The sequence below is a fragment of the Tamandua tetradactyla genome, chromosome 4 (assembly GCF_023851605.1).
Source record: "Tamandua tetradactyla isolate mTamTet1 chromosome 4, mTamTet1.pri, whole genome shotgun sequence".
NCBI classification, from domain to species: domain Eukaryota; kingdom Metazoa; phylum Chordata; class Mammalia; order Pilosa; family Myrmecophagidae; genus Tamandua; species Tamandua tetradactyla.
Window position 1 is genome coordinate 164,739,442 of NC_135330.1, and position 20,163 is coordinate 164,759,604.

Sequence of the window (20,163 nt, forward strand, 5' to 3'; positions counted from 1 at the left end):
TAAAGCAGCCAATCAATTTCTAAACCTCTCAATTCTCTTGAAATTGAAAAACTGAGTAGTTTTAATACACAGCAACAGAATCAAGAGTCTGTGTTAATTTTTAAATAATGGAACAGCTGTTTTTGCATAAAATCTAAATGACCTATAGTCTGTTGTGTGATACTAACAATGGAAAACATTCTCCTTAACTGTTCATTTTTACTTTAACATGATTGGGCTTATCTACCTAAATTACCGATAGGGTTAATATGAGATTCAATACCTATATAAATGTCTAAGAAAAAAATCTTTACAATGATTAGAGTATGTACGTATAACTTTAGACAGCTGTCATACAAATTACCTTTAACCCAGAGTGGTAAAGGTGTAATCCATTTATGCCACTAGAAAAACAACTTTGAACATGTCTTATTAAAAATTAAACTTCTCGGGCGGGCCACGGTGGTTCAGTAGGCAAGAATGCTTGCCTGCCATGCCAGAGGCCCCGGGTTCGATTCCCGGTGCCTGCCCATGTAAAAAAATTAAAAATTAAAAAAAAATTTTAAAAAATTAAACTTTCCCATTGGAGGGTATTTTTATTTATGACTTCTATAATTAAACAAGGCAGGAAAGTGCTTTCTAAATGTGGGATAACAGTTGCACTTCTTTCTAAACAAGCTTTAAGGAGAACCTAGCATATGCATGTATTATTCAATCAGAGTAACTCTATTACATCTGGGACATTGTCATAAAATGCTGTTTTACATATTTACTACTTGTAAATATATTAAGAGAGTAAACTGAAGCATGTGTTTTGGAAATTTGAAGCAAATATTAGTAGTGGAAACTTATCAGAAGAAAATAAGAAATGCAATAAAGGTATGACAGAGAATTATTTAAAATAGTAAAAAATCAGAAAAAAATTTAAAGGACCAACATGCAAGAAACGATTAAACATACACATCTATATCCATAAAACACAATTTTTATAAGCCTTAAAAAGATGACTATGTACAGTTTATACAGAGATGATTTTATATAGAGGCAAAATACATAACTTTATACAGCAAATTATATCAATTTTGGAGGAAAAACGGATGCACAGAAAGAGATTTAGAAGGAAACTAAAAAAATATTAACAGTGGTTGTCCTTGTTAGGACACGGTGATTTTTTCCTCTTTTATACTTTTATAACATGACTGTCCATTACTTCCTGGGTAATACTGTTTTACTTAACTATTACTTTATTTCAAAGAGAAACATTAGTTCACACCAAATCCTCTACTACACTGAATCATTAACATACGATTCCAGTGTATTTTTCATTATTTAATTATCACAGTACAGCTATGCGGTAATTATATCCCATTTTATAAATGAGACTACTAAAGCTCAAGAAGTTCAGTAACTTGTCAAAAAAAATCACACAATTGAGAAACGGGAAAACCAGAATGCAGACTTAAGTCTGTCTGACTTTAGAATCAACTAAGCTCTATTACCTCTCCTTGGCAGCTGAGCTAAGATTTTGATCTTCAACATCATTATAAAATTTCGGAGCCTAGATGTGTTTCAGAGATTTGTGAGGTGGAAGGGAGATCAATATTCAAAGGTCAGAAACTAAGTCTAGGACCTTAAGCTTGTGTTACAAGTTTAGCACAATTTTCGCCATTCTAAGATATCATGGAAAGGAAAGATTATGCTTAATTAAATAAAATATCTTGCATATGGCTTAAAATCAGCTGAAACTATACATCATGCTATTCAGGAGACATCTAGCTTTTTGTTTTGATATATGAATTTTAATTCTCCAGAGACTTTTTATTATAAAGCCAAAAGTAGATTACTCTTCTTTATAGAATTGTATTTCACAGCATATTGCCAAAATTTTGCAATGTTTAGGCATTTAATTAAGGACAAAAGCCTGGCTACAATCACAAAGTCTGGCTACAATTCATTATAATGAATATTTAAGGTACTATTTGCAAAGAGTAGGTTCCTTTATCCCTCCTTGGGGTCCTCATGATTTGACTCCCTTTACTGCTGAAATCACTGCTCAGTTTGTGGCCTCAGTAAGTAAACATTTAAATTTATTAAGCAAGTCCCAAGGAACAGAAAGGCTTAAAGGCTGCTCTCACCCTTTTATCACGGTATCTGTGAACAAGTGCTTGATATTTGTGGGTAAATTTTTTGACAATTTAGTAGTCAAGATAAAACACAGATTTTTAATGGAAGTAAGAAAAGGAGTCCTTTATCTATGGCTACCAAATTGGTAAAAATCTGAATTAGCCTCAGTGGCTGAATTAAGGGAACTAATGGCAACTTAATGCTTCAAAATTTAATGTATATGAGTAGACTGAAATACTGTGGGTTAATGAGAAGGAGGGGCAAGATATGTGGATATTTCTCAATAAAAATATTTTTAAAAAGAATAAACATACAAAAAATTTAATTTATATATGCAACATAAAGAAAAGTAAAAAAATCATAAACTTTGTATTTAGTTCAAATATTAAAGTTTTGGAATACTTGTACTACAGATATAGAAATTACACTTCGGGTATCACATCTGGGTTCTTCTACAGTTGTATGCTTCATCACATTAAGAGAAATATATTAGAAATCATACTTTCTACATAATCTCAGGATAAAATCCATCATAAATTAGTAAAAATCATAGCTATAGGGCATCAAAGGTACCTGTACAGTAAGAAATTATAATTCATAGCAAAAGACTTGTCACATGGCATTATGATTCTTTTTGACATACTTTATAGTCATCATAGACAAAATTCATTATAAATATATTATTTGGTCAATTTATTTCATTACCACTAAAGAAAAGTGAAAATATTAAACTTATACTGAAAGTTGCATTTCTGAAATAAAATTCACATTTTGCTAAAATAAGAAAGCATATTCTTTTTAAAAAGTATTTTTATTGTAGTATCTTCACTCACCATACAATCCATCCAGAGTATACAATCAATGGCTCACAATATCATCACATAGTTGTATATTCATCAGTATGATCATTTTTAGAATATCTGTATCACTTCAGAAAAATTAAAAGAAAAAACTCATACATCCCATATCCCTTATACCTATCTCTCATTGACCACTAGTACTTTGATCTACCCAATTTATTTTTACCCCTCAACCCTCCCCCAATTATTTAGTTATTTACTTTTCTTTATTTTTTACTCATATGTCCATACCTTGGCTAAAGGGAACATCAGACACAAGGTTTTCACAATCACACAGTCATACTGTAAAAGCTATATAGTTATACCATCATCTTCAAGAATCAAGGCTATTGGAATACGGTTCAACAGTTTCAAGTACTTCCCTCTAGGCACTCTAGTACATCACAAATTTTAAAAGTATACCTATATAATGCATAAGAATAAACTTCAGGATAACCAGTCAACTCTGAAATCTTTCAGTCACAGAAACTTTATTTTATCTCATTTCTCTCTTTTCCCTTTTGGTGAAGAAGACTTTCTCAATCCCATGATGCCACCTCCTGGCTCATCCTGGGAGTCCTGTCTCATGTTGCCCATCAGATTTACACCCATGGGAGTTATGTGCCATGTAGGGGGAGGGCAGTTAGTTCACCTGCTGAATTGGCTCAGAGAGAGAAAGGCCATATCTGAGTAACAAGAGAGGTTCTCTGGGGCATATCTTTAAGTAGGCTTAGCTGCTTCTTTGCAGGAATAAGTTTCACAGAGTTGAACCCCAAGAGTGAAGGCTCAGTCTGTTGAATTGGTTGTCACCACTGCTTGCAAGCACATCAGGAATTCCCCAGATGGGAAAGTTGAATATTTCCTCCTTTCTCCCCAGTTCCCCAAAGGGATAGAATGTATATTCTTAAGAAAAATATATTACTTAAATAAAATACAAAATAAAATTGTTATAATATTTCAGTAATTCTAGTACACTCCTTGTGCCCATAGTTATAAAGGAAACAGCGTACTGAATTTAGAATCCATGTTCCTGGGACATAGAATATCCCAGAATGGAAAGCAAGGCAGTATAATGTCTGAACTCACTCACTCACTTCTCAAACAATACAATAAAAATTCTGTGCCACAGATTGACTGGGTAGAATGGGAAGATGAGAGAAAAAATAATGGAAACCCCTTAAATTTGAACCCTGCTGTGCTGGTTTGAAAGGATGTATGTCTCCTAGAAAAGTCGTGTTTTAACCTAAATCCCATTTCATAAAGGTAGAATAATTCCTATTCAACACTGTATGCTTGAAACTGTAATGAGATCATCTCTCTGGAGATGTGATTTAATCAAGAGCAGCTGTTAAACTGGATTAGGTGACGACATATCTCCAACCCATTTGGGTGGGTCTTGATAAGTTTCTGGAGTCCTAAAAAAGAGGAAACATTTTGGAGAAAAGAGAGATTCAGAGAGAGCAAAGTAGAATGACATAGGCATGAGATGCACAGCCCACCAGTCAGTGACCTTTGGGAGATGAAGAAGGAAAATGTCTCTCGGGGAGCTTCATCAAACAGGAAGCCAGGAGAAGAAGCTAGCAGATGACGCTGTGTTTGCCATGTGCCCTTCCAGATGACAGTAACCCTGACTGTGTTCATCATGTGCCTTTCCAGATGAGAGAGAAACTCTGAATGTGTTCACCATGTGCCCTTCCACATGAGAGAGAAACCCTGAACTTCATCAGCTTTCGTGAACCAACGTATCTCTCCCCGGATGCCTTAGATAGGACATTTCTATAGACTTGCTTTAATTGGGACATTTTCTTGGTCTCGGAACTGTAAACTAGCAACTCATTAAATTCCTCTTTTTAAAAGTCATTCTGTTTCTGGTATATTGCATTCCGGCAGCTAGCAACTAGAACACTGAGATAACAAAGACTAATTTAGTTCTTTTCAAACTCTATGGAAAATAGAATTTTTTTTTTCCTGGGCATTTGGGCATTAAAAGCTTAAGCTGCTTCAATGCTACAGGGTCTTAGTCAGACTTAAACCGTGAATCACACATTCTAGATTAAGTAGATTACCTAAAGAGAGCTTACCAGGTGTCTCGGAAGGTTCCTTAAATTACATTAATTTTAGTAATCCATAATTTTACTAAAATCTAGAACCAGAAGTGAACTTTGAAACCATAAAGTTTATTCTCATCACTTCATAACTGTAAAAACTAAAGCCCAAGCAAGCTACTTGACTAATCAATGTTAGTTAGCTAGAACCGAGATTCTGGCTTTTTATTATTAAGGTAAAGTTTCTAAATACTATACTTCTTTTGAACTCTAAAAATCTTTATTTTAAAATTTATTTATTTTTTAGCATGGGCAGGCACCAGGAATCTAAAAATCTTCCAAGAATGCAATAAAAATATTTCAGATATCATATACAGTTATAGGTAAAAACATGGGCTCATGTCACTTACTCTCTTAGTGTCTCAGTTTCTTTATTTACAAAATGGGGTACTAACAATACCTTCTATATAGGATTTTTGTGAGAATAAAATGAGATATGGCATGTTACGTGCTGAGGACAGAAAGTATCATAGTACAGAGTAAGAAACCTTTAACATTCAATAACAGATATCACAATTTCTAAAAGTAAAATGGTCTTCCCTGCCACAGGAACTTCCTACACAAGCATGTGGCAAGTGTGATATTAGGGAACACTTCTCTATCCATCCAGCTTTCTCACATTTTGATTCTTCTCAGAGATTGATTATTATGTAGAAAAGTTAATCCCTCCCTCTCTCCCCCTCTTTCTCTTTCCCCTTCACCTAAGCTTCCAAGTTTACATATCCCAGGTTTTATTATTGAACTTTCTTAAACAAAAGATCTATCTAAAGCAGAAAAAATTTCTCCAACTTCCTTTAGGATTTTACATCTATATTCATTAGAGAGATTGGTCTGTAGTTTTCTTTTTTTGTAATATCTTTGCCTGGTTTTGGTATGAGGGTGATGTTGGCTTCATAAAATGAATTAAGTAGTTTTCCCTCCACTTCAATTTTTTTGAAGAGTTTGAGCAGGATTAGTACTAATTCTTTCTGGAATGTTTGGTAGAATTCACATATGAAGCCGTCTGGTCCTGGACTTTTCTTTTTGGGAAGTTTTTTAATGACTGATTAAATTTCTTTACTTGTGATTGGTTTCTGAGGTCATCTATTTCTTCTTGAGTCAAAGCTGGTTGTTCATGCCTTTCTAGGAACTTGTCCATTTCACCTACATTGTTGTATTTATTAGCATACAGTTGTTCATTGTATCCTGTTATTACCTCCTTTATTTCTTTGGGGTCAGTGGTTATGTTTCCTCTTTGATTTCTGATCTTATTTATTTGCATCCTCTCTCTTCTTCTTTTTGTCAATCTTGCTAAGGACCCATCAATCTTATTGATTTTCTCATAGAACCAACTTCTGGTTTTATTGGTTTTCTCCATTGTTTTCATGTTCTCAATTTCATTTATTTCTGCTCTAATCTTTGTTATTTCTTTCCTTTTGCTTGCTTTGGGGTTAATTTGCTGTTCTTTCTCCAGTTCTTCCAAGAGGACAGTTAACTGCCGAATTTTTGCCCTTTCTTCTTTTTGATATAGGCATTTAGGGCAATAAATTTCCCTCTTAGCACTGCCTTTGCTGCATCCCATAAGTTTTGATATGTTGTGTTTTCTTTTTCATTTGCCTCGAGATATTTACTGATTTCTCTTGTAATTTCTTCCTTGACCCACTGGTTGTTTAAGAGTGTGTTGTTGAGCCTCCACATATTTGTGAATTTTCTGGCACTCTGCCTATTATTGATTTCCAACTTCATTCCTTCATGATCTGAGAAAGTGTTCTGTGTGATTTCAATCTTTTTAAATTTGTTGAGACTTGCTTTGTGACGCAGCACATGGTCTATCTTTGAGAATGATCCATGGGCACTTGAGAAAAAGGTGTATCCTGCTGTTGTGGGGTGTAATGTCCTATACATGTCTGTTAAGTCTAGCTCATTTATTGTAATATTCAAATTCTCTGTTCCTTTATTGATCCTCTGTCTAGATGTTCTATCCATTGATGAGAGTGGGGAATTGAAATCTCCAACTTTATGGTAGATGTGTCTATTTCCCTTTTCAGTGTTTGCAGTGTTTGCCTCATGTATTTTGGGGCATTCTGGTTCAGTGCATAAATATTTATGATTGTTATGTCTTCATGTTGAATTGTTCCTCTTATTAGTACATAGTATCCTTCTTTGTTTCTTTTAACTGTTTTACATTAGATGTCTAATTTGGATATCAGTATAGCTACTTCTGCTCTTTTCTGGTTGTTATTTGCATGAAATATCTTTTCCCAACCTTTCACTTTGAACCTATGTTTATCTTTGGGTCTAAGATGTGTTTCCTGTAGACAGCATATAGAAGGATCTTGTTTTTCAATCCATTCTGCAAGTCTATGTCTTTTGATTGGGGAGTTCAATCCATTAACATTTAGTGTTATTACTGTTTGGGTAGTACTTTCCTCTACCATTTTGCCTTTTGTATTTTACATGTCATATCTAATTTTCCTTCTTTCTACACTCTTCTCCACACCTCTCTCTTCTGTCTTTTCGTATCTATCTCTAGTGCTCCCTTTAGTATTTCTTGCAGAGCTGGTCTCTTGGTCACAAATTCTCTCAGTGATTTTTTGTCTGAAAATGTTTTAATTTCTCCCTCAGTTTTGAAGGACAATTTTGCTGGATATAGAATTCTTAGTTGGCAGTTTTTTTCTTTTAGTAATTTAAATATATCATCCCACTGTCTTCTTGCCTCCATGGTTTCTACTGAGAAATCTACACATAGTCTTATTGGGTTTCCTTTGTATGTGATGGATTGCTTTTCTCTTGCTGCTTTCAAGATCCTCTCCTTCTCTTTGACCTCCGACATGTTGACTAGTAAGTGTCTTGGAGAACGTCTACTTGGATCTATTATCTTTGGGGTGCGCTGCACTTCTTGGATCTGTAATTTTAGGTCTTTCATAAGAGTCGGGAAATTTTCAGTGATAATTTCTTCCATTAGTTTTTCTCCTCCTTTTCCCTTCTCTTCTCCTTCCGGGACACCCACAACACGTATATTTATGTGCTTCATATTATCATTCAGTTCCCTGAGTCCCTGCTCATATTTTTCCATTTTTTTCCCTATAGTTTCTGTTTCTTGTCAGATTTCAGATGTTCCGTCCTCCAGTTCATTAATCCTAACCTCTGTCTCTTGAAATCTACCATTGTAGGTTTCCTTTGTTTTTTCATCTCTTCTACCGTACCTTTCATTTCCATAAGTACTGTGATTTGTTTTTTCAGACTTTCCATTTCTTCTTTTTGTTCATTCCTTGCCTTCTTCATATCCTCCCTCAATTCACTGATTTGGTTTTTGATGAGGCTTTCCATGTCTGTTCGTATATTCTAAATTAATTGTTTCAGCTCTTGTATCTCATTTGAACTATTGGTTTGTTCCTCTGACTGGGCCATATCTTCAATTTTCCTGGTGTGATTTGTTATTTTTTGCTGGCGTCTAGACATTTAATCACCTTAGTTAGTTTATTCTGGAGATTGTTTTCACTTCTCTTACCCTTGGTTTTCTTGCTAGATGAGTTTGTTGTCTATCTGTTCTTTGACCTTCAGTTCAGCTTTTTCTGGACCTCTAACTTAGGTTTTGTTTAACAGAGGATAATTCTTCAGTTCTTGTTTTCTTGTTTCTTGCCCTGCTTGTATGGTGCCTTTTCCCTCCCCACCCTTAGGAGGGTCTATGTAGGTATTATAGACTCCAGCTGGGTTTTCCTGGACTAAAATGGCCCCCTATCAGGGGGAAGGAGTCACCTGCATCAGTACTCCCTGAGGGTGAGACCCAGCATATTAAAAGACTTTCCTGTGAAGTCTATGGGCTCTGTTTTTCTTATCCTGTCCAGTATGTGGCGCTTGTCTGCCTGCGGGTCCCACCAGCAAAAGATGTTACGGCACCTTTAACTTTGGAAGACTCTCCCTGCTGGGGGCATGGTGGAGACAGAGGAGAGGTTGTAAGCTGGTTTTAATGGCTTCAAATTGCCAAGCCCTGGGGTCTGAATTCCTTGAGGGAGGGATTCCACCTGAGTTGGGTTTCATCACTCCCCTGGGGAAGGCACAGGTGTGAGATAGCCCTGAAAGCAGTCCATTTCTGCCCATGCCTGGGGCAGTCGCAGTCCCGCCACTAAATCCAGAGGCTGCCAAGTCTCCGTAAAAACACAGCCACAAAAACCTGTTTCATCCCCTTTCCTCTTTTTCCGTGAGCCCAATGAGCGACCTTCACCTTGAGCAGGTTTAGACTCTCTTTCCTTTCCCTCTGGGAAGCCGCCTGTGAGGGAGGGGCACCAGATGCCGGACCCCACAGCTTGGGGAACTCACAGTTCTGGGGAGGCTCGCAGCTGGTCCAGCTGGTCCAGACTGGTGTACACTGTGTGTTTGGTCACTGACGTGGCTCCAGGAGCTGTTCTGTACTGTTTCTGGTTATTTAGTAGTAGTTCTGGAGGACAAACTAAAACATGCACATTGCTAAGCCGCCACCTTGGCCCCTCCTTCCTCACTGTGTGTCCAACTTCCTTTAAATTGAGAACATTTTTCCCCATCCTATGAGATATCGAAGAATAATTGGTGCTTTAAAGTACTCAATTTCTGGGGAGAGAGAGGTGAGATAGTACTAATTCCTGCATTAGTCGGGATTCTCCAGGGAAACAGAACAGACAGGAAATACATACATAATACATATAATACAAATATTATTCAACATTGTGCTAGAAGTTCTAATTAGAGCCATCAGGCAAGAAAAATAAATAAAACGCATCTGTGATAGTTAGGTTCTGGTGTCAACTTGGCCAGGTGATGAAGCCAGTTGTCTGGTCAGGCAAGCACTTGCCTAACTGTTGCTGCAAGATATTCTGTGGCTACTTGATAAACCAGAAGGCAGGTTCATAAAATCATCAGTCAGTTGATTACATCTACGTAATCAAGCTATCTATGATCAACTAAGGGTGTCTCCAGCACACGAGATAATTCAATCAGCCAAATTCGACCCGGTGGAAAGCTTTTAAAGGAGAAGACAGAATTTTCACTGCTTCTTCAGCAAGCAGGCCTCTCCTGTGGAATTCACTGAGACTCTTCATCAGAGTTGCCAGCTTCACAGCTTGCCCTATGGATTTTGGACTCTTGCATTCCCACAAGTGTGTGAGACACCTTTATAAATCTCATTTTTACAGATATCTCCTACTGGTTCTGTTTCTCTAGAGAATCCTAATACAGCATCAAGCCTGAAAGGAAGTAGGAAAACTTTCATTATTTGAAGATGACATCATCCTACACTTTGAATATCCTGAGAAATCAAGAACAAAGCTACTTGAGGTAATAAATTCAGCAAAGTGGCAGGATACAAGATTAATGTGCAAAAAAATCAGTAAAATTTCTATATACAAGTAATGAACTAATTGAGAAGACAATTAAGAAAAAAATTCTGGCAGTGCAACGATAGCTCCATGGTAGAATTTTTGCCTGCTATGTGGGAGACCTGGGTTCATCTCCCAGAGCCTGCACATGCCAAAAACAAAACAAAAAGAAAAACTTCCATTCACAATAGAAACTAAAAGAATCAAGTTTTTTAGCAATAAATTAAACCAAGGATGTAGAAGACCTGTACACAGAAAACTTCAAAACATTGTTAAAAGAAATCAAAGGATATATAAATAAGTGGAAAGGGATTTCGTGTTTATAGATCAGCAGGTTAAATGTCGTTAAGATGTCAATTCTACCCAAACTGATTTACAGATTCAACATAGTACCAAATCAATATTCCTACAACCTATCTGAAGACTTGGAAAAGGTGGTTATCAAATTTATTTCGAAGGTAAAAGGGCCTCAAATATCCAAAATACATCCTAAAAAAAGAAGGGTAAAGTGGGAGGACTTCCTAACTTTAAAGCTTATTGTAAAGTTACAGTGTTCAAAACAGCTTGTATTGGTGCAAAGACAGACTGTGTTAGTTAGATTCAGTTGTCAACTTGGCCAGGTGAGCATACCTAGTCTTGTTGCTGTGGACGTAAGCCAATGGTACGTGAACCTCACCTGTTGCTAATTACATCTGCAGTCGGCTAGGAGGCGTGTCTGCTGCAATGAGTGACGTTTGACTTAATTGGCTGGTGTTTAAATGAGAGAGCACAATGTAGCACAGCCTAAGCAGCTTGGCATTCCTCCTCTCAGCACTTGTAGCTCAGCCCAGGCCTTTGGAGATGGAGAAAGAAATCATCCCAGGGAAAGTTGTTGGAACCCAGGGGCCTGGAGAGAAGACCAGCAGAGACCATCTTGTGCCTTCCACATAAGAAAGAACCTCAGTGGAAAGTTAGCTGCCTTTCCTCTGAAGAACCAACAAAATAACTCCCCTTTTATTAAAAGCCAATCCGTCTCTGGTGTGTTGCATGCCGGCAGCTAGCAAACTAGAACACAGACATATTGATCAATGGAATTGAATTGAGAGTTTGGAAATAGACCACCAGCTCTATGGTCAACTGATCTTCAATAAGACCCCCAAATCTATAAACTGGAACAGAACAGTCTTTTCAATAAATGGTCCTGGGAGAACTAGATATTCATAGTCAAGGGAATGAAAGAGGATCTTTACCTCACTTCCTATACAAAAACTAACTCAAAGTGGATCAAAGACCTAAATATAAGAGTCGATACCATAAAACTCTTAGAAGAAAATATAGGGAAACATCTTCAAGACCTAGTTAATAGGAGTTAGCGTCTTAGACCTACATAAAAGCATAACCAACAAAAGAAAAAATAGATAAATGAGAACTCCTCAAAATCAAATGCTCCTATGCCTCAAAATACTTTGTCAAAAAGGTGAAGACGCAGCCAATTCAATGGGAGAAAATATTTTAAAATCATGTATCTGATAAAGGTTTGATATACAATATATATAAAGAAATTTTATAACTCAACAACAAAAGAACAAATAATACAATTATAAAATGGGCAAAAGATATGAATGGACATTTTTCCAAAGAGCAAATACAGATGGCTAGAAAGAACATTATAAGATGCTCATCTTCATTAACTACAAGGGATATGCAAAGCAAAACCACGATGAGATATCATCTCCACCTACAAGAATGGCTGCCATCAAAGAAACAAGAAACTACAAATGCTGGGAGAGGATGTGGAGAAATTGGAACACTTATTCACTGCTGGTAGGAATGTATAATTTACAGCCACTTTGGAAGACGGTTTGACAGTTTCTCAAGAAAACTATATATCAAGGTGCCCTACACCCCTACAATACCAATACTTGGTATATATCCAGAAGAGCTGAAAGCAGTGTCATAAACAGACATTTGTACACAGATGCTGATAGCGGCATTATTCACAAATGCCAAAAGATGGAAACAATCCAAGAGTCTAGCAACAGACAAGTGGATAAACAAAATGTGGTATATTAAACAATATAAATATAAACAATATGATGGAATACTCTTTGGGAGTAAGAAGCAATGAGTCCCCAAGCATATAATAACATGGATGACTCTTGACGATATAATGCTGATCAAAATCAGCTAGATACAAAAGGATAGATACTGCATGATTTTAATAATATGAACCCCATGGAAAATATAAATTTCAAGTCTTAAAATGTAGAATACAGGGGACCAAGAGAAAGACAGTAGCTAGAGAAGGGGGAACAGTTACTTAAAATATGTACAGACTAGCTAATGGGATTGAATTTAAAAGTATGGGAATGTGTAGAGGTGATGGTACTTCATTAGGGGGTTTATAAGTATGAGTGCTATACCGAAGATGAATATGATTGAAAGAGGTTGTTTAGAGCCATGTACCTTACCAATTAGCACTACAATTATAAACTGTTCTTGCATGAACTACTTCAAAGTTATGACACTTGTACAAAGAGTAAACAACAGAGGGACATATGGGAAAAACTACTTGTTGCATACTATGGTCTATATATATACATGTTTAGTTGTTTAACTGAACTGACAGACAGGGTAAGTTAGATTGTGTGCTTCAGAAAATTTAGGTTTTGAACTCTCTGCCTTCAGTCTTATACAGTAGGTAAAGCTCTATAATACAGACAATATCATCCTTTGTCCCATATTCTGATTTACCTTAGTTCCAACCATATCACTTCCATTCTTATCTCTGTGAAAGAAGCTTTTGATCTGTTTACTGCCACCTCAAACCCATTTCAGTGAAATCTTTATTAATTATAATGGCTTTCCTTGGGGAATTTTAGTTATGCAATTCTATGCATACAAAGAATTTTGTTTTCTAATTTTTATTAGTTAAATCTTCTATAATAATATTATATCATAATGGTTACATGGACATACTCTTATTGATCATATTGGAATTGGAATGCCTCCAGAGTTTCATAATTAAAAAATATTTTACACGGTTTAAGATAAATATTTATTTATTCATTCAAGAAATGTTTTTACTTGTTGATTATCCATTAGCCAGGTACTATGCTAAACCAAAATAAAATAATGAAAGAAAAATAAAGTTCTTACCTTCAAGAATTTTATATAGTCTAGTAAGAACCAGACATCAATCAGAGATCAGGATAAATTAAAATTATAACTATGCTAAATATACAGAGATTGATAGTTCTATGATATACTACATACGTACATATGTATATGTGTGTATGAAAAATCACATATAATAGACACACACATGGGTGTGCAAGAAAGAGTTAATTCAGCAGACCTGAGTTGCTCAAGTCTTGCACATTCCTAAGAGAGGCCTGTTCCTGTGACCACTTTCTGTCAACTCTTGGAATGTTCTGATGAGTGTCTCACGCACTTTGGCCTTCAGCCATACTGTTTAATTTGTCTTGACAGTGTATGCAAACAATATGATTTATGATAAACACTTGCTTCTCCTCTGATCGGTCACATAGTCAATGGATATCTTTAAAAACTTTAACTCTCAAGCTAAAGTAAACTTCCATACTTTTAAACAGGTAAAATTTAACACGTAACATTTAACACATCACACACTATTGCTAGGGGAATCAAGTCTGCCCTGTGCAATTCAACTATGAAACAACCCTTGAAAGTGTGCTGGCTTCCCTTCTACTTCAACACCATATGCATTTTCCCTTTGCCGACTATGCTTTGAAACCCTGCATTTAACAACTTCTGGGTCCTCTAAGTCTTTCAAGTGAATCATATTGTGACTCTAGTAAACCAAACTTGAGGGTGGTCTAGGGGACCCCCTGATAGTATATATATGAAATGCTTAAAGAGCTTCCTTTAGGAAATACTTTATGAAATGAAGTCTGAAAAAGAACAGTCTAGCAGATAATTGTGTAAAGAGAAGAAAAGCACTTTCCAAGGATATGATAAGGGATAACAGTAAAAAGCCTATTTCACAATCTAAAGAATAAAAGGATGTACCAGCCTCATAGGCCATAGTAAGGATTATTTTTACACTTTTGGTATGAGAGGGACTCAGATAGCCACTGCAAGTTGTCTAGGCAAGATTTCTATTATATTAAGTTGGTATTCTTACATTCTTCAGATTTTAACTATTTAATGCTTTGTTATTCCCGTTGTTCTTGTTGTTATTTTGTTTTACCTAAACTCTAGAATAGATATCGAATGAGTAAGTATATTTGTGAATAAACACAGAGAATATTGGGGAAAGGGAAGGAAGCTACAAAGGAAAGAGGAGATTAGTCTGTATTTTTACTTTTTCTTCCCACTGAGCACTCCTATCACCTCTTCTCTAAAATGCTTACATTTATTCTAAAGCCTGCTAATATTTGGTTTTGTGTAAAGCCTAAAATCTACTAAAGGTTTCAGAACAAGGAATTACATGAGCACTTACCTTTATAGAAGAATGTCGAATGTCTAATGCATAGGAATACTCCCGAACATGAGAACTTAATTTTAAAAATTTGCTTATATCTTCCTTGTGGATCCCAAGATTTTGAAGGCCATTCATTATTTTTCCTTCTAATTTCAACATATCCAAAATACTTTTCAAAGAAAAGAAATGTTTTATTTTGATTAGCCAAGTTTTACAAAATCTTTAAAACGTTGATGGACTTCTCAAAGCATTAGAAACAAGTTTCATCGTATTTTTATTCACAGTAGGAAAATAATTTATTAAATTAAAGCTATTAAAAAATAAGACAAATAGACCTTCTAATTAGTTATCCAGGGTAAACATATGTTGAAGGCTTCTTCTTTTTTACTAGCCATAAAGTCTTCTTGTTATTTAAAAGGGAAGACAACAAGGCATTCTCTACAAAAGAAGGACATGACTCCCTAAACAATGAAAAAATATATATTAGATCATGTTTTATCATCTACTACAAAAATAAAATAAAATCTGTACCCCCTAAAATGTAAAAATTTAGTACAGAGGGAATCCCATTAAAGCATGAAAGTTCACATCTGTCTAGAATATATATTAAAATTTCTAATTGGATATACAATAACTCAATAGTTATTAAACAGGAAAGTCTTACTGTTAAACGAGAGTAAACAATCCTATAACAACAAGTTTGAGCAACCTTTATCTTTAAACTATTATTTAACTACTGTGTATCAAGCTCTTACTGTTCGACAATTAAGAGCCAAGTCCAAACCAAGCTCATTTGAGTCTTACAACAACCACAGGATATCTAAGATGATGCAAATAAGGATCAGACAGGTGAAATACCCAGGTCCAGCGTCACTCAGCTAGAAGAGTGGCAGACCTAGGATTAATGTTACAGAAATATAGTGCTTCTCTATATTCCCTTGTACCTATAAAGATAAAAATTTATGGACTATGGTAAAGTTGTTAATGATTAAAAAGGTAAAAATAGAAGAACTTTGATTATTCTTTAAAATGAAGTGTTAAAATTATATTTAACCCAAGTTTAAAAATTATATTTATTATATTTAACCCAAAAATCCAGTCATGGATATGACGTCGACTTTCAGAAATTAAAAGGAATAAGAATAAAGCAATATATAGATTTTAGAATACAGTCCTCAAGGGGAACAACAAAGATCTATATTTTAAAAGTACAGATGTAATATCAAAACTCTTAATAAAGCTACTTTGTAAGCTTTTCAAGTTAGCCTGTAAAAACAATTTCAGCTCTGTACATCTATAACCTAGACAATTCTGGCTGGCACTGCTTTACAGAGCCAAATCAAAAAATCTATTGGGTATGAGTGTGACAGAAAGAGCACTGGCTTAAATAACACAAATCAGCAATATGATAATAAGATTTAGTCTGTTCTAACATTACTCCATGGTATGGTTTCGGAAAGTCTTTTAAATTCCCCATAGCTTTTTTTCTTTTTTTGTCCACGTATCTTTTTTTTATTGTGAAAAATAACATATATACAGAAAAGTAATAAATTTAAAGCACATCACGATAATTAGCTATAGAACAGATTTTAGAGTTTGGAATGCATTACAGTTCAACAATTATAGGTTTTTCCTTCTGGCTGCTCCAAGACACTGGAGATTAAAAGAAATTTCAATATAATGATTTGGAAGTCATACTTACTTGTTAAATCCTATCTTCTCCTTTATAACTCCAGTGTCTCCTTTAATTTTTTTAAATTACTTTTTTACTGAGATATATTATATATTTACATACCATGCAATCATCCAAAGTGTACAATCAATGGCTCACAATATCACCATATAGCTGTGCTTTTATCATCACAATCGATTATTTTTTGTGTGTGAAAAATAACATATATACAAAAAAGCATCCCCATAGATTTTAAAACTATCATCTGTGTTATATCAACCTAGTTCTCAAGGAAAACAAAAAATAGAAAAAACAGAGACTGCATGGTACACCGGAAAGAGAATGGAATTTCAAATCCTGGTACTATTTGCTAGCTCTGCTCCTATCTTGTATGAGATCTCAAAGAGCCTTTGTTTCCTCATCTGTAAAAACAGAATAACAACACTCACTTTACAGGGGTGTTAGGATCAAATGGGCTTAATCTGAGAACACAGAAGCCCTCAATAAACATTAATTTCTTCCTTGCTCTTCGCAAATCTTTTAATTTGGATCCTATTTAAAAACTGGCCCTAAAAAATATGCCAGTTTATTTATCAGAAGAACCCCTTATATCTATGGATTTTTAAAAAATTGTTTTTGATCCTTCTCATTTAAATAGTTATACTGGACTTGCTAAGAACTCTTTACTGGCTTCTCATGCCCTTGATACAAGGCCAAAATCTATAATCAAGTTCTACAATCTGACCCTGGCTACATATGCAGCCTTGACTAATTCCAGCTCTTCCCTGCTCTTCCACGGTCTGGCCATACTAGATTTCTCAGATATGCCATGCTGTACAATCTTCACCCCCTACTTTGCCTGATTCATTCTTTAAGTTTCAGCTTAAACATCACTTCCTTGAAGAAACATGCCATCCATTTTCTGCCTGATATTTAAATCTCTGGAGTTAGACACTTTTACCTATTTTAAACTTTATAACACTTGCAATTATTTGACATCAGTTTTCCCACTAGACTATAAATTCCACTCAAGCAAGACTTACTTCTTATTCATCACTGTATTCCCAAAAACAACTGATTGATTATAGTAGACACTTGAATATTTGATGAACTGAATTGGCTTTGTAATATTGAATTTTATTGTTCTTTCCATTAAAATAAATATTTTTCAAAGCTCTTGAGCTACGAGCAGGTTAACTTCATTAAGACAAAAAAAAATCCACAAGTGGGGATATCAAGACATCATTATTACTTCTTTCCTTCTGGTTTAATGTGGTGGCACTGCTCAAGTTGGAAGAGGGTGGTTATCAAAATTCATAATATTTAATGTATCAGGGTCAGTTTCTGATAGGTCAAATCTGTGGCTGAGGTGATTATTCAGAAGCAAAGATATTTTAGCAGCTAGAACAGAATAATGTAAGGAATATACTGGTACCTCCTCAGATTTTCTTAGTTCTACCTGCCTTCCCTCTTGGTCACTGCTATCTCAGCTTCCCTGGAGGTGAGAGCTAGGTTTGGGCATAGACTTTACTGAATAAATGCTGACCGAACTCAGGCTAAGCTCCTCCCACTACTTCCAGGATCAGAGGAAGAAGGGATGCACCTTGGGGCATGGTATCAGTTCTCCACCAGCTGCGGGAGAGGTTGTGCAATACAACACAGAATAAAAGACAAGATATGGGAAATAAAATATAAAACCCATTCCCTTCCTTTCCCCAAATGAACCTCTATCTAGATCAAGGATTTATGATCTCTCTCTCTCTCTTCCCCTCTATCATTTTCTTCCACTCATCTACCTCTTCCCACTGATTTTATTCCACCTCTTCTGATCTATTTCTATTCCACCTCTTCTGATCTATTTCTCAAAATAGATATCTATTTTGAGACATTATCTCAAAAATGTCAAATGATGTAAATAACCTGACATTCACTCTTGCTCACTTTAGGGAATTATAGTAGCCATAATTAGTGGTCACATCAATGAGGAACTTTAAAAATGCAGCACACATCCTGCAGATTATCAATTACCAGGTAGGGAACCAAAAGGTTTTTGTTTCTTGAATAATCTACAGCCCTTCTTATTCATAAATGAAATCTTCATGCTGTGTAAATTTTCCTATACACTGTCATAGAAGCTTTCCAAAATCTACATACTATTTCAAATGTTTTCACTGTTCCTGAGAAGAGATTAATTTTTGTTCCTCTGAAGTTCACAGGCCAGGATATAAGAACCTCTTTACTCTTTCTACGTGTGTTACTTTTTCTATATAACTTAGGTTATCATTTTTTTCCAATACTAAGTTCAAGGATTCAACTAATCAAAGAGAAAAGTACCATTTGATTGGAAATTAAAACTGTAAAAAAAAATCAGTAAAATGACTAAGTTCCAAATGAACTACCTCCTTCTCAGTCTTTCAGGTATTTTCCTATATATTTCCAAACTGGCAAGAAAATGGAACTTAAACATTTAATTAATTTTCATTTCACAAAAGTATATTTAACTGAATTAAAAATGCATATTTGAACTGAAGCACTAATTTTACTAAATTCATTTTATGTTCTAAATACTAATTTTTAAAATATTTTTCCCCTTTTCATTAAAAGTAAAACAAATTCATTCTCTTTCACTTCTGTTTGGCCTATGACTTTAATTCATGGGTCAATGGCTATAGAAAAATATAAGACTTCATAATTCTGTTCTTGAGCACTTCTGTTAAAGAATTTTTTTGACCTAAAGAATAAAATTCAGCATAGTAAAAATTCAAATTTCCTTTTTGATAAAGACAAGAATTCAAATTCTTCCTTCTAATTTCTTTCTTCTTAGGAAATACCTCATATTGTTTTCGGTTCCTTTCTGGAAGGCAGACCTTTCTGGCTTCTCAGCTAGAACCTCCCTGCTAAATCATCAACCTATTCTTTAATGAAAAGACAGTTTGGAATAACGAGATAAGTATAGGTCTAAGATTCAGAAGCTTCAATTTTCTCATCTGAAAAATCTTTATTCTAGTTCTAAGATTCTCAGACACTTTGGGCTCTCCTCTAAGGGATACTCCACCACAAAAATATAGTGTTTTACACAAAGACATGCATTTGTTTTATCTGTAAAGTGATTCTTTGCAACTTGACAAATATTAAATTCAGGACAATGTTTATCTATAAATACCACAGTTAGTTTATATCCATGATTTAATACTTACCTAAAAGGATCATAACTATTCATATCAATACGAAGTCCATTTATAAATAGATGAGCATCACCTGGCTGAATTTCAAATCTATCTTGAAGATCCTTAAAATAGAGCAAAATAATAGTTTATCAAGTGATATAACAATAGCAAATCATGTTATGGGTGGGCAAACTATTTCTATAAAGGGGCAGATACTAAAGGTTTTAGGCTTTGCTGGCCATATGGTCTGTCACAAATATTCAACTTTGCCTTTGTTGCACAAAAGCAGCTGCAGAAAATATGTAAACAAATGGGCATGGCTATGTTCGAATACAACTTTTATTTAATAAAACAGATGGCAGGTAGTACGACGGTGGCTCAGTGACAGAATTCTCTCCTGCCATGCCAGAGACCCAGGTTCGGTTTCTGGTGCTGCCCATGTGAAAGAAAAAAAAAGAACAGACGGCAGGGAGGCAATACGGTGACACAGTAAGGAGCAGAAT

At 35.1% G+C, this 20,163-nt stretch overlaps 1 protein-coding gene across 2 annotated transcripts in view; it reads right to left on the minus strand.

The window, feature by feature from the left end:
- The window catches only part of UGGT2 (UDP-glucose glycoprotein glucosyltransferase 2), a 271,578-nt gene that overhangs the window by 157,553 nt on the left and 93,862 nt on the right, over positions 1 to 20,163 (minus strand). For both annotated transcript variants that reach the window (XM_077158543.1, XM_077158542.1), the window contains 2 exons: positions 19,691 to 19,782; positions 14,840 to 14,990 (listed from right to left, as the gene is read on the minus strand). In XM_077158543.1, coding sequence (XP_077014658.1) covers positions 14,840 to 14,990; positions 19,691 to 19,782 — 243 coding nt within the window. The remainder of the gene's footprint in view (positions 1 to 14,839; positions 14,991 to 19,690; positions 19,783 to 20,163) is intronic.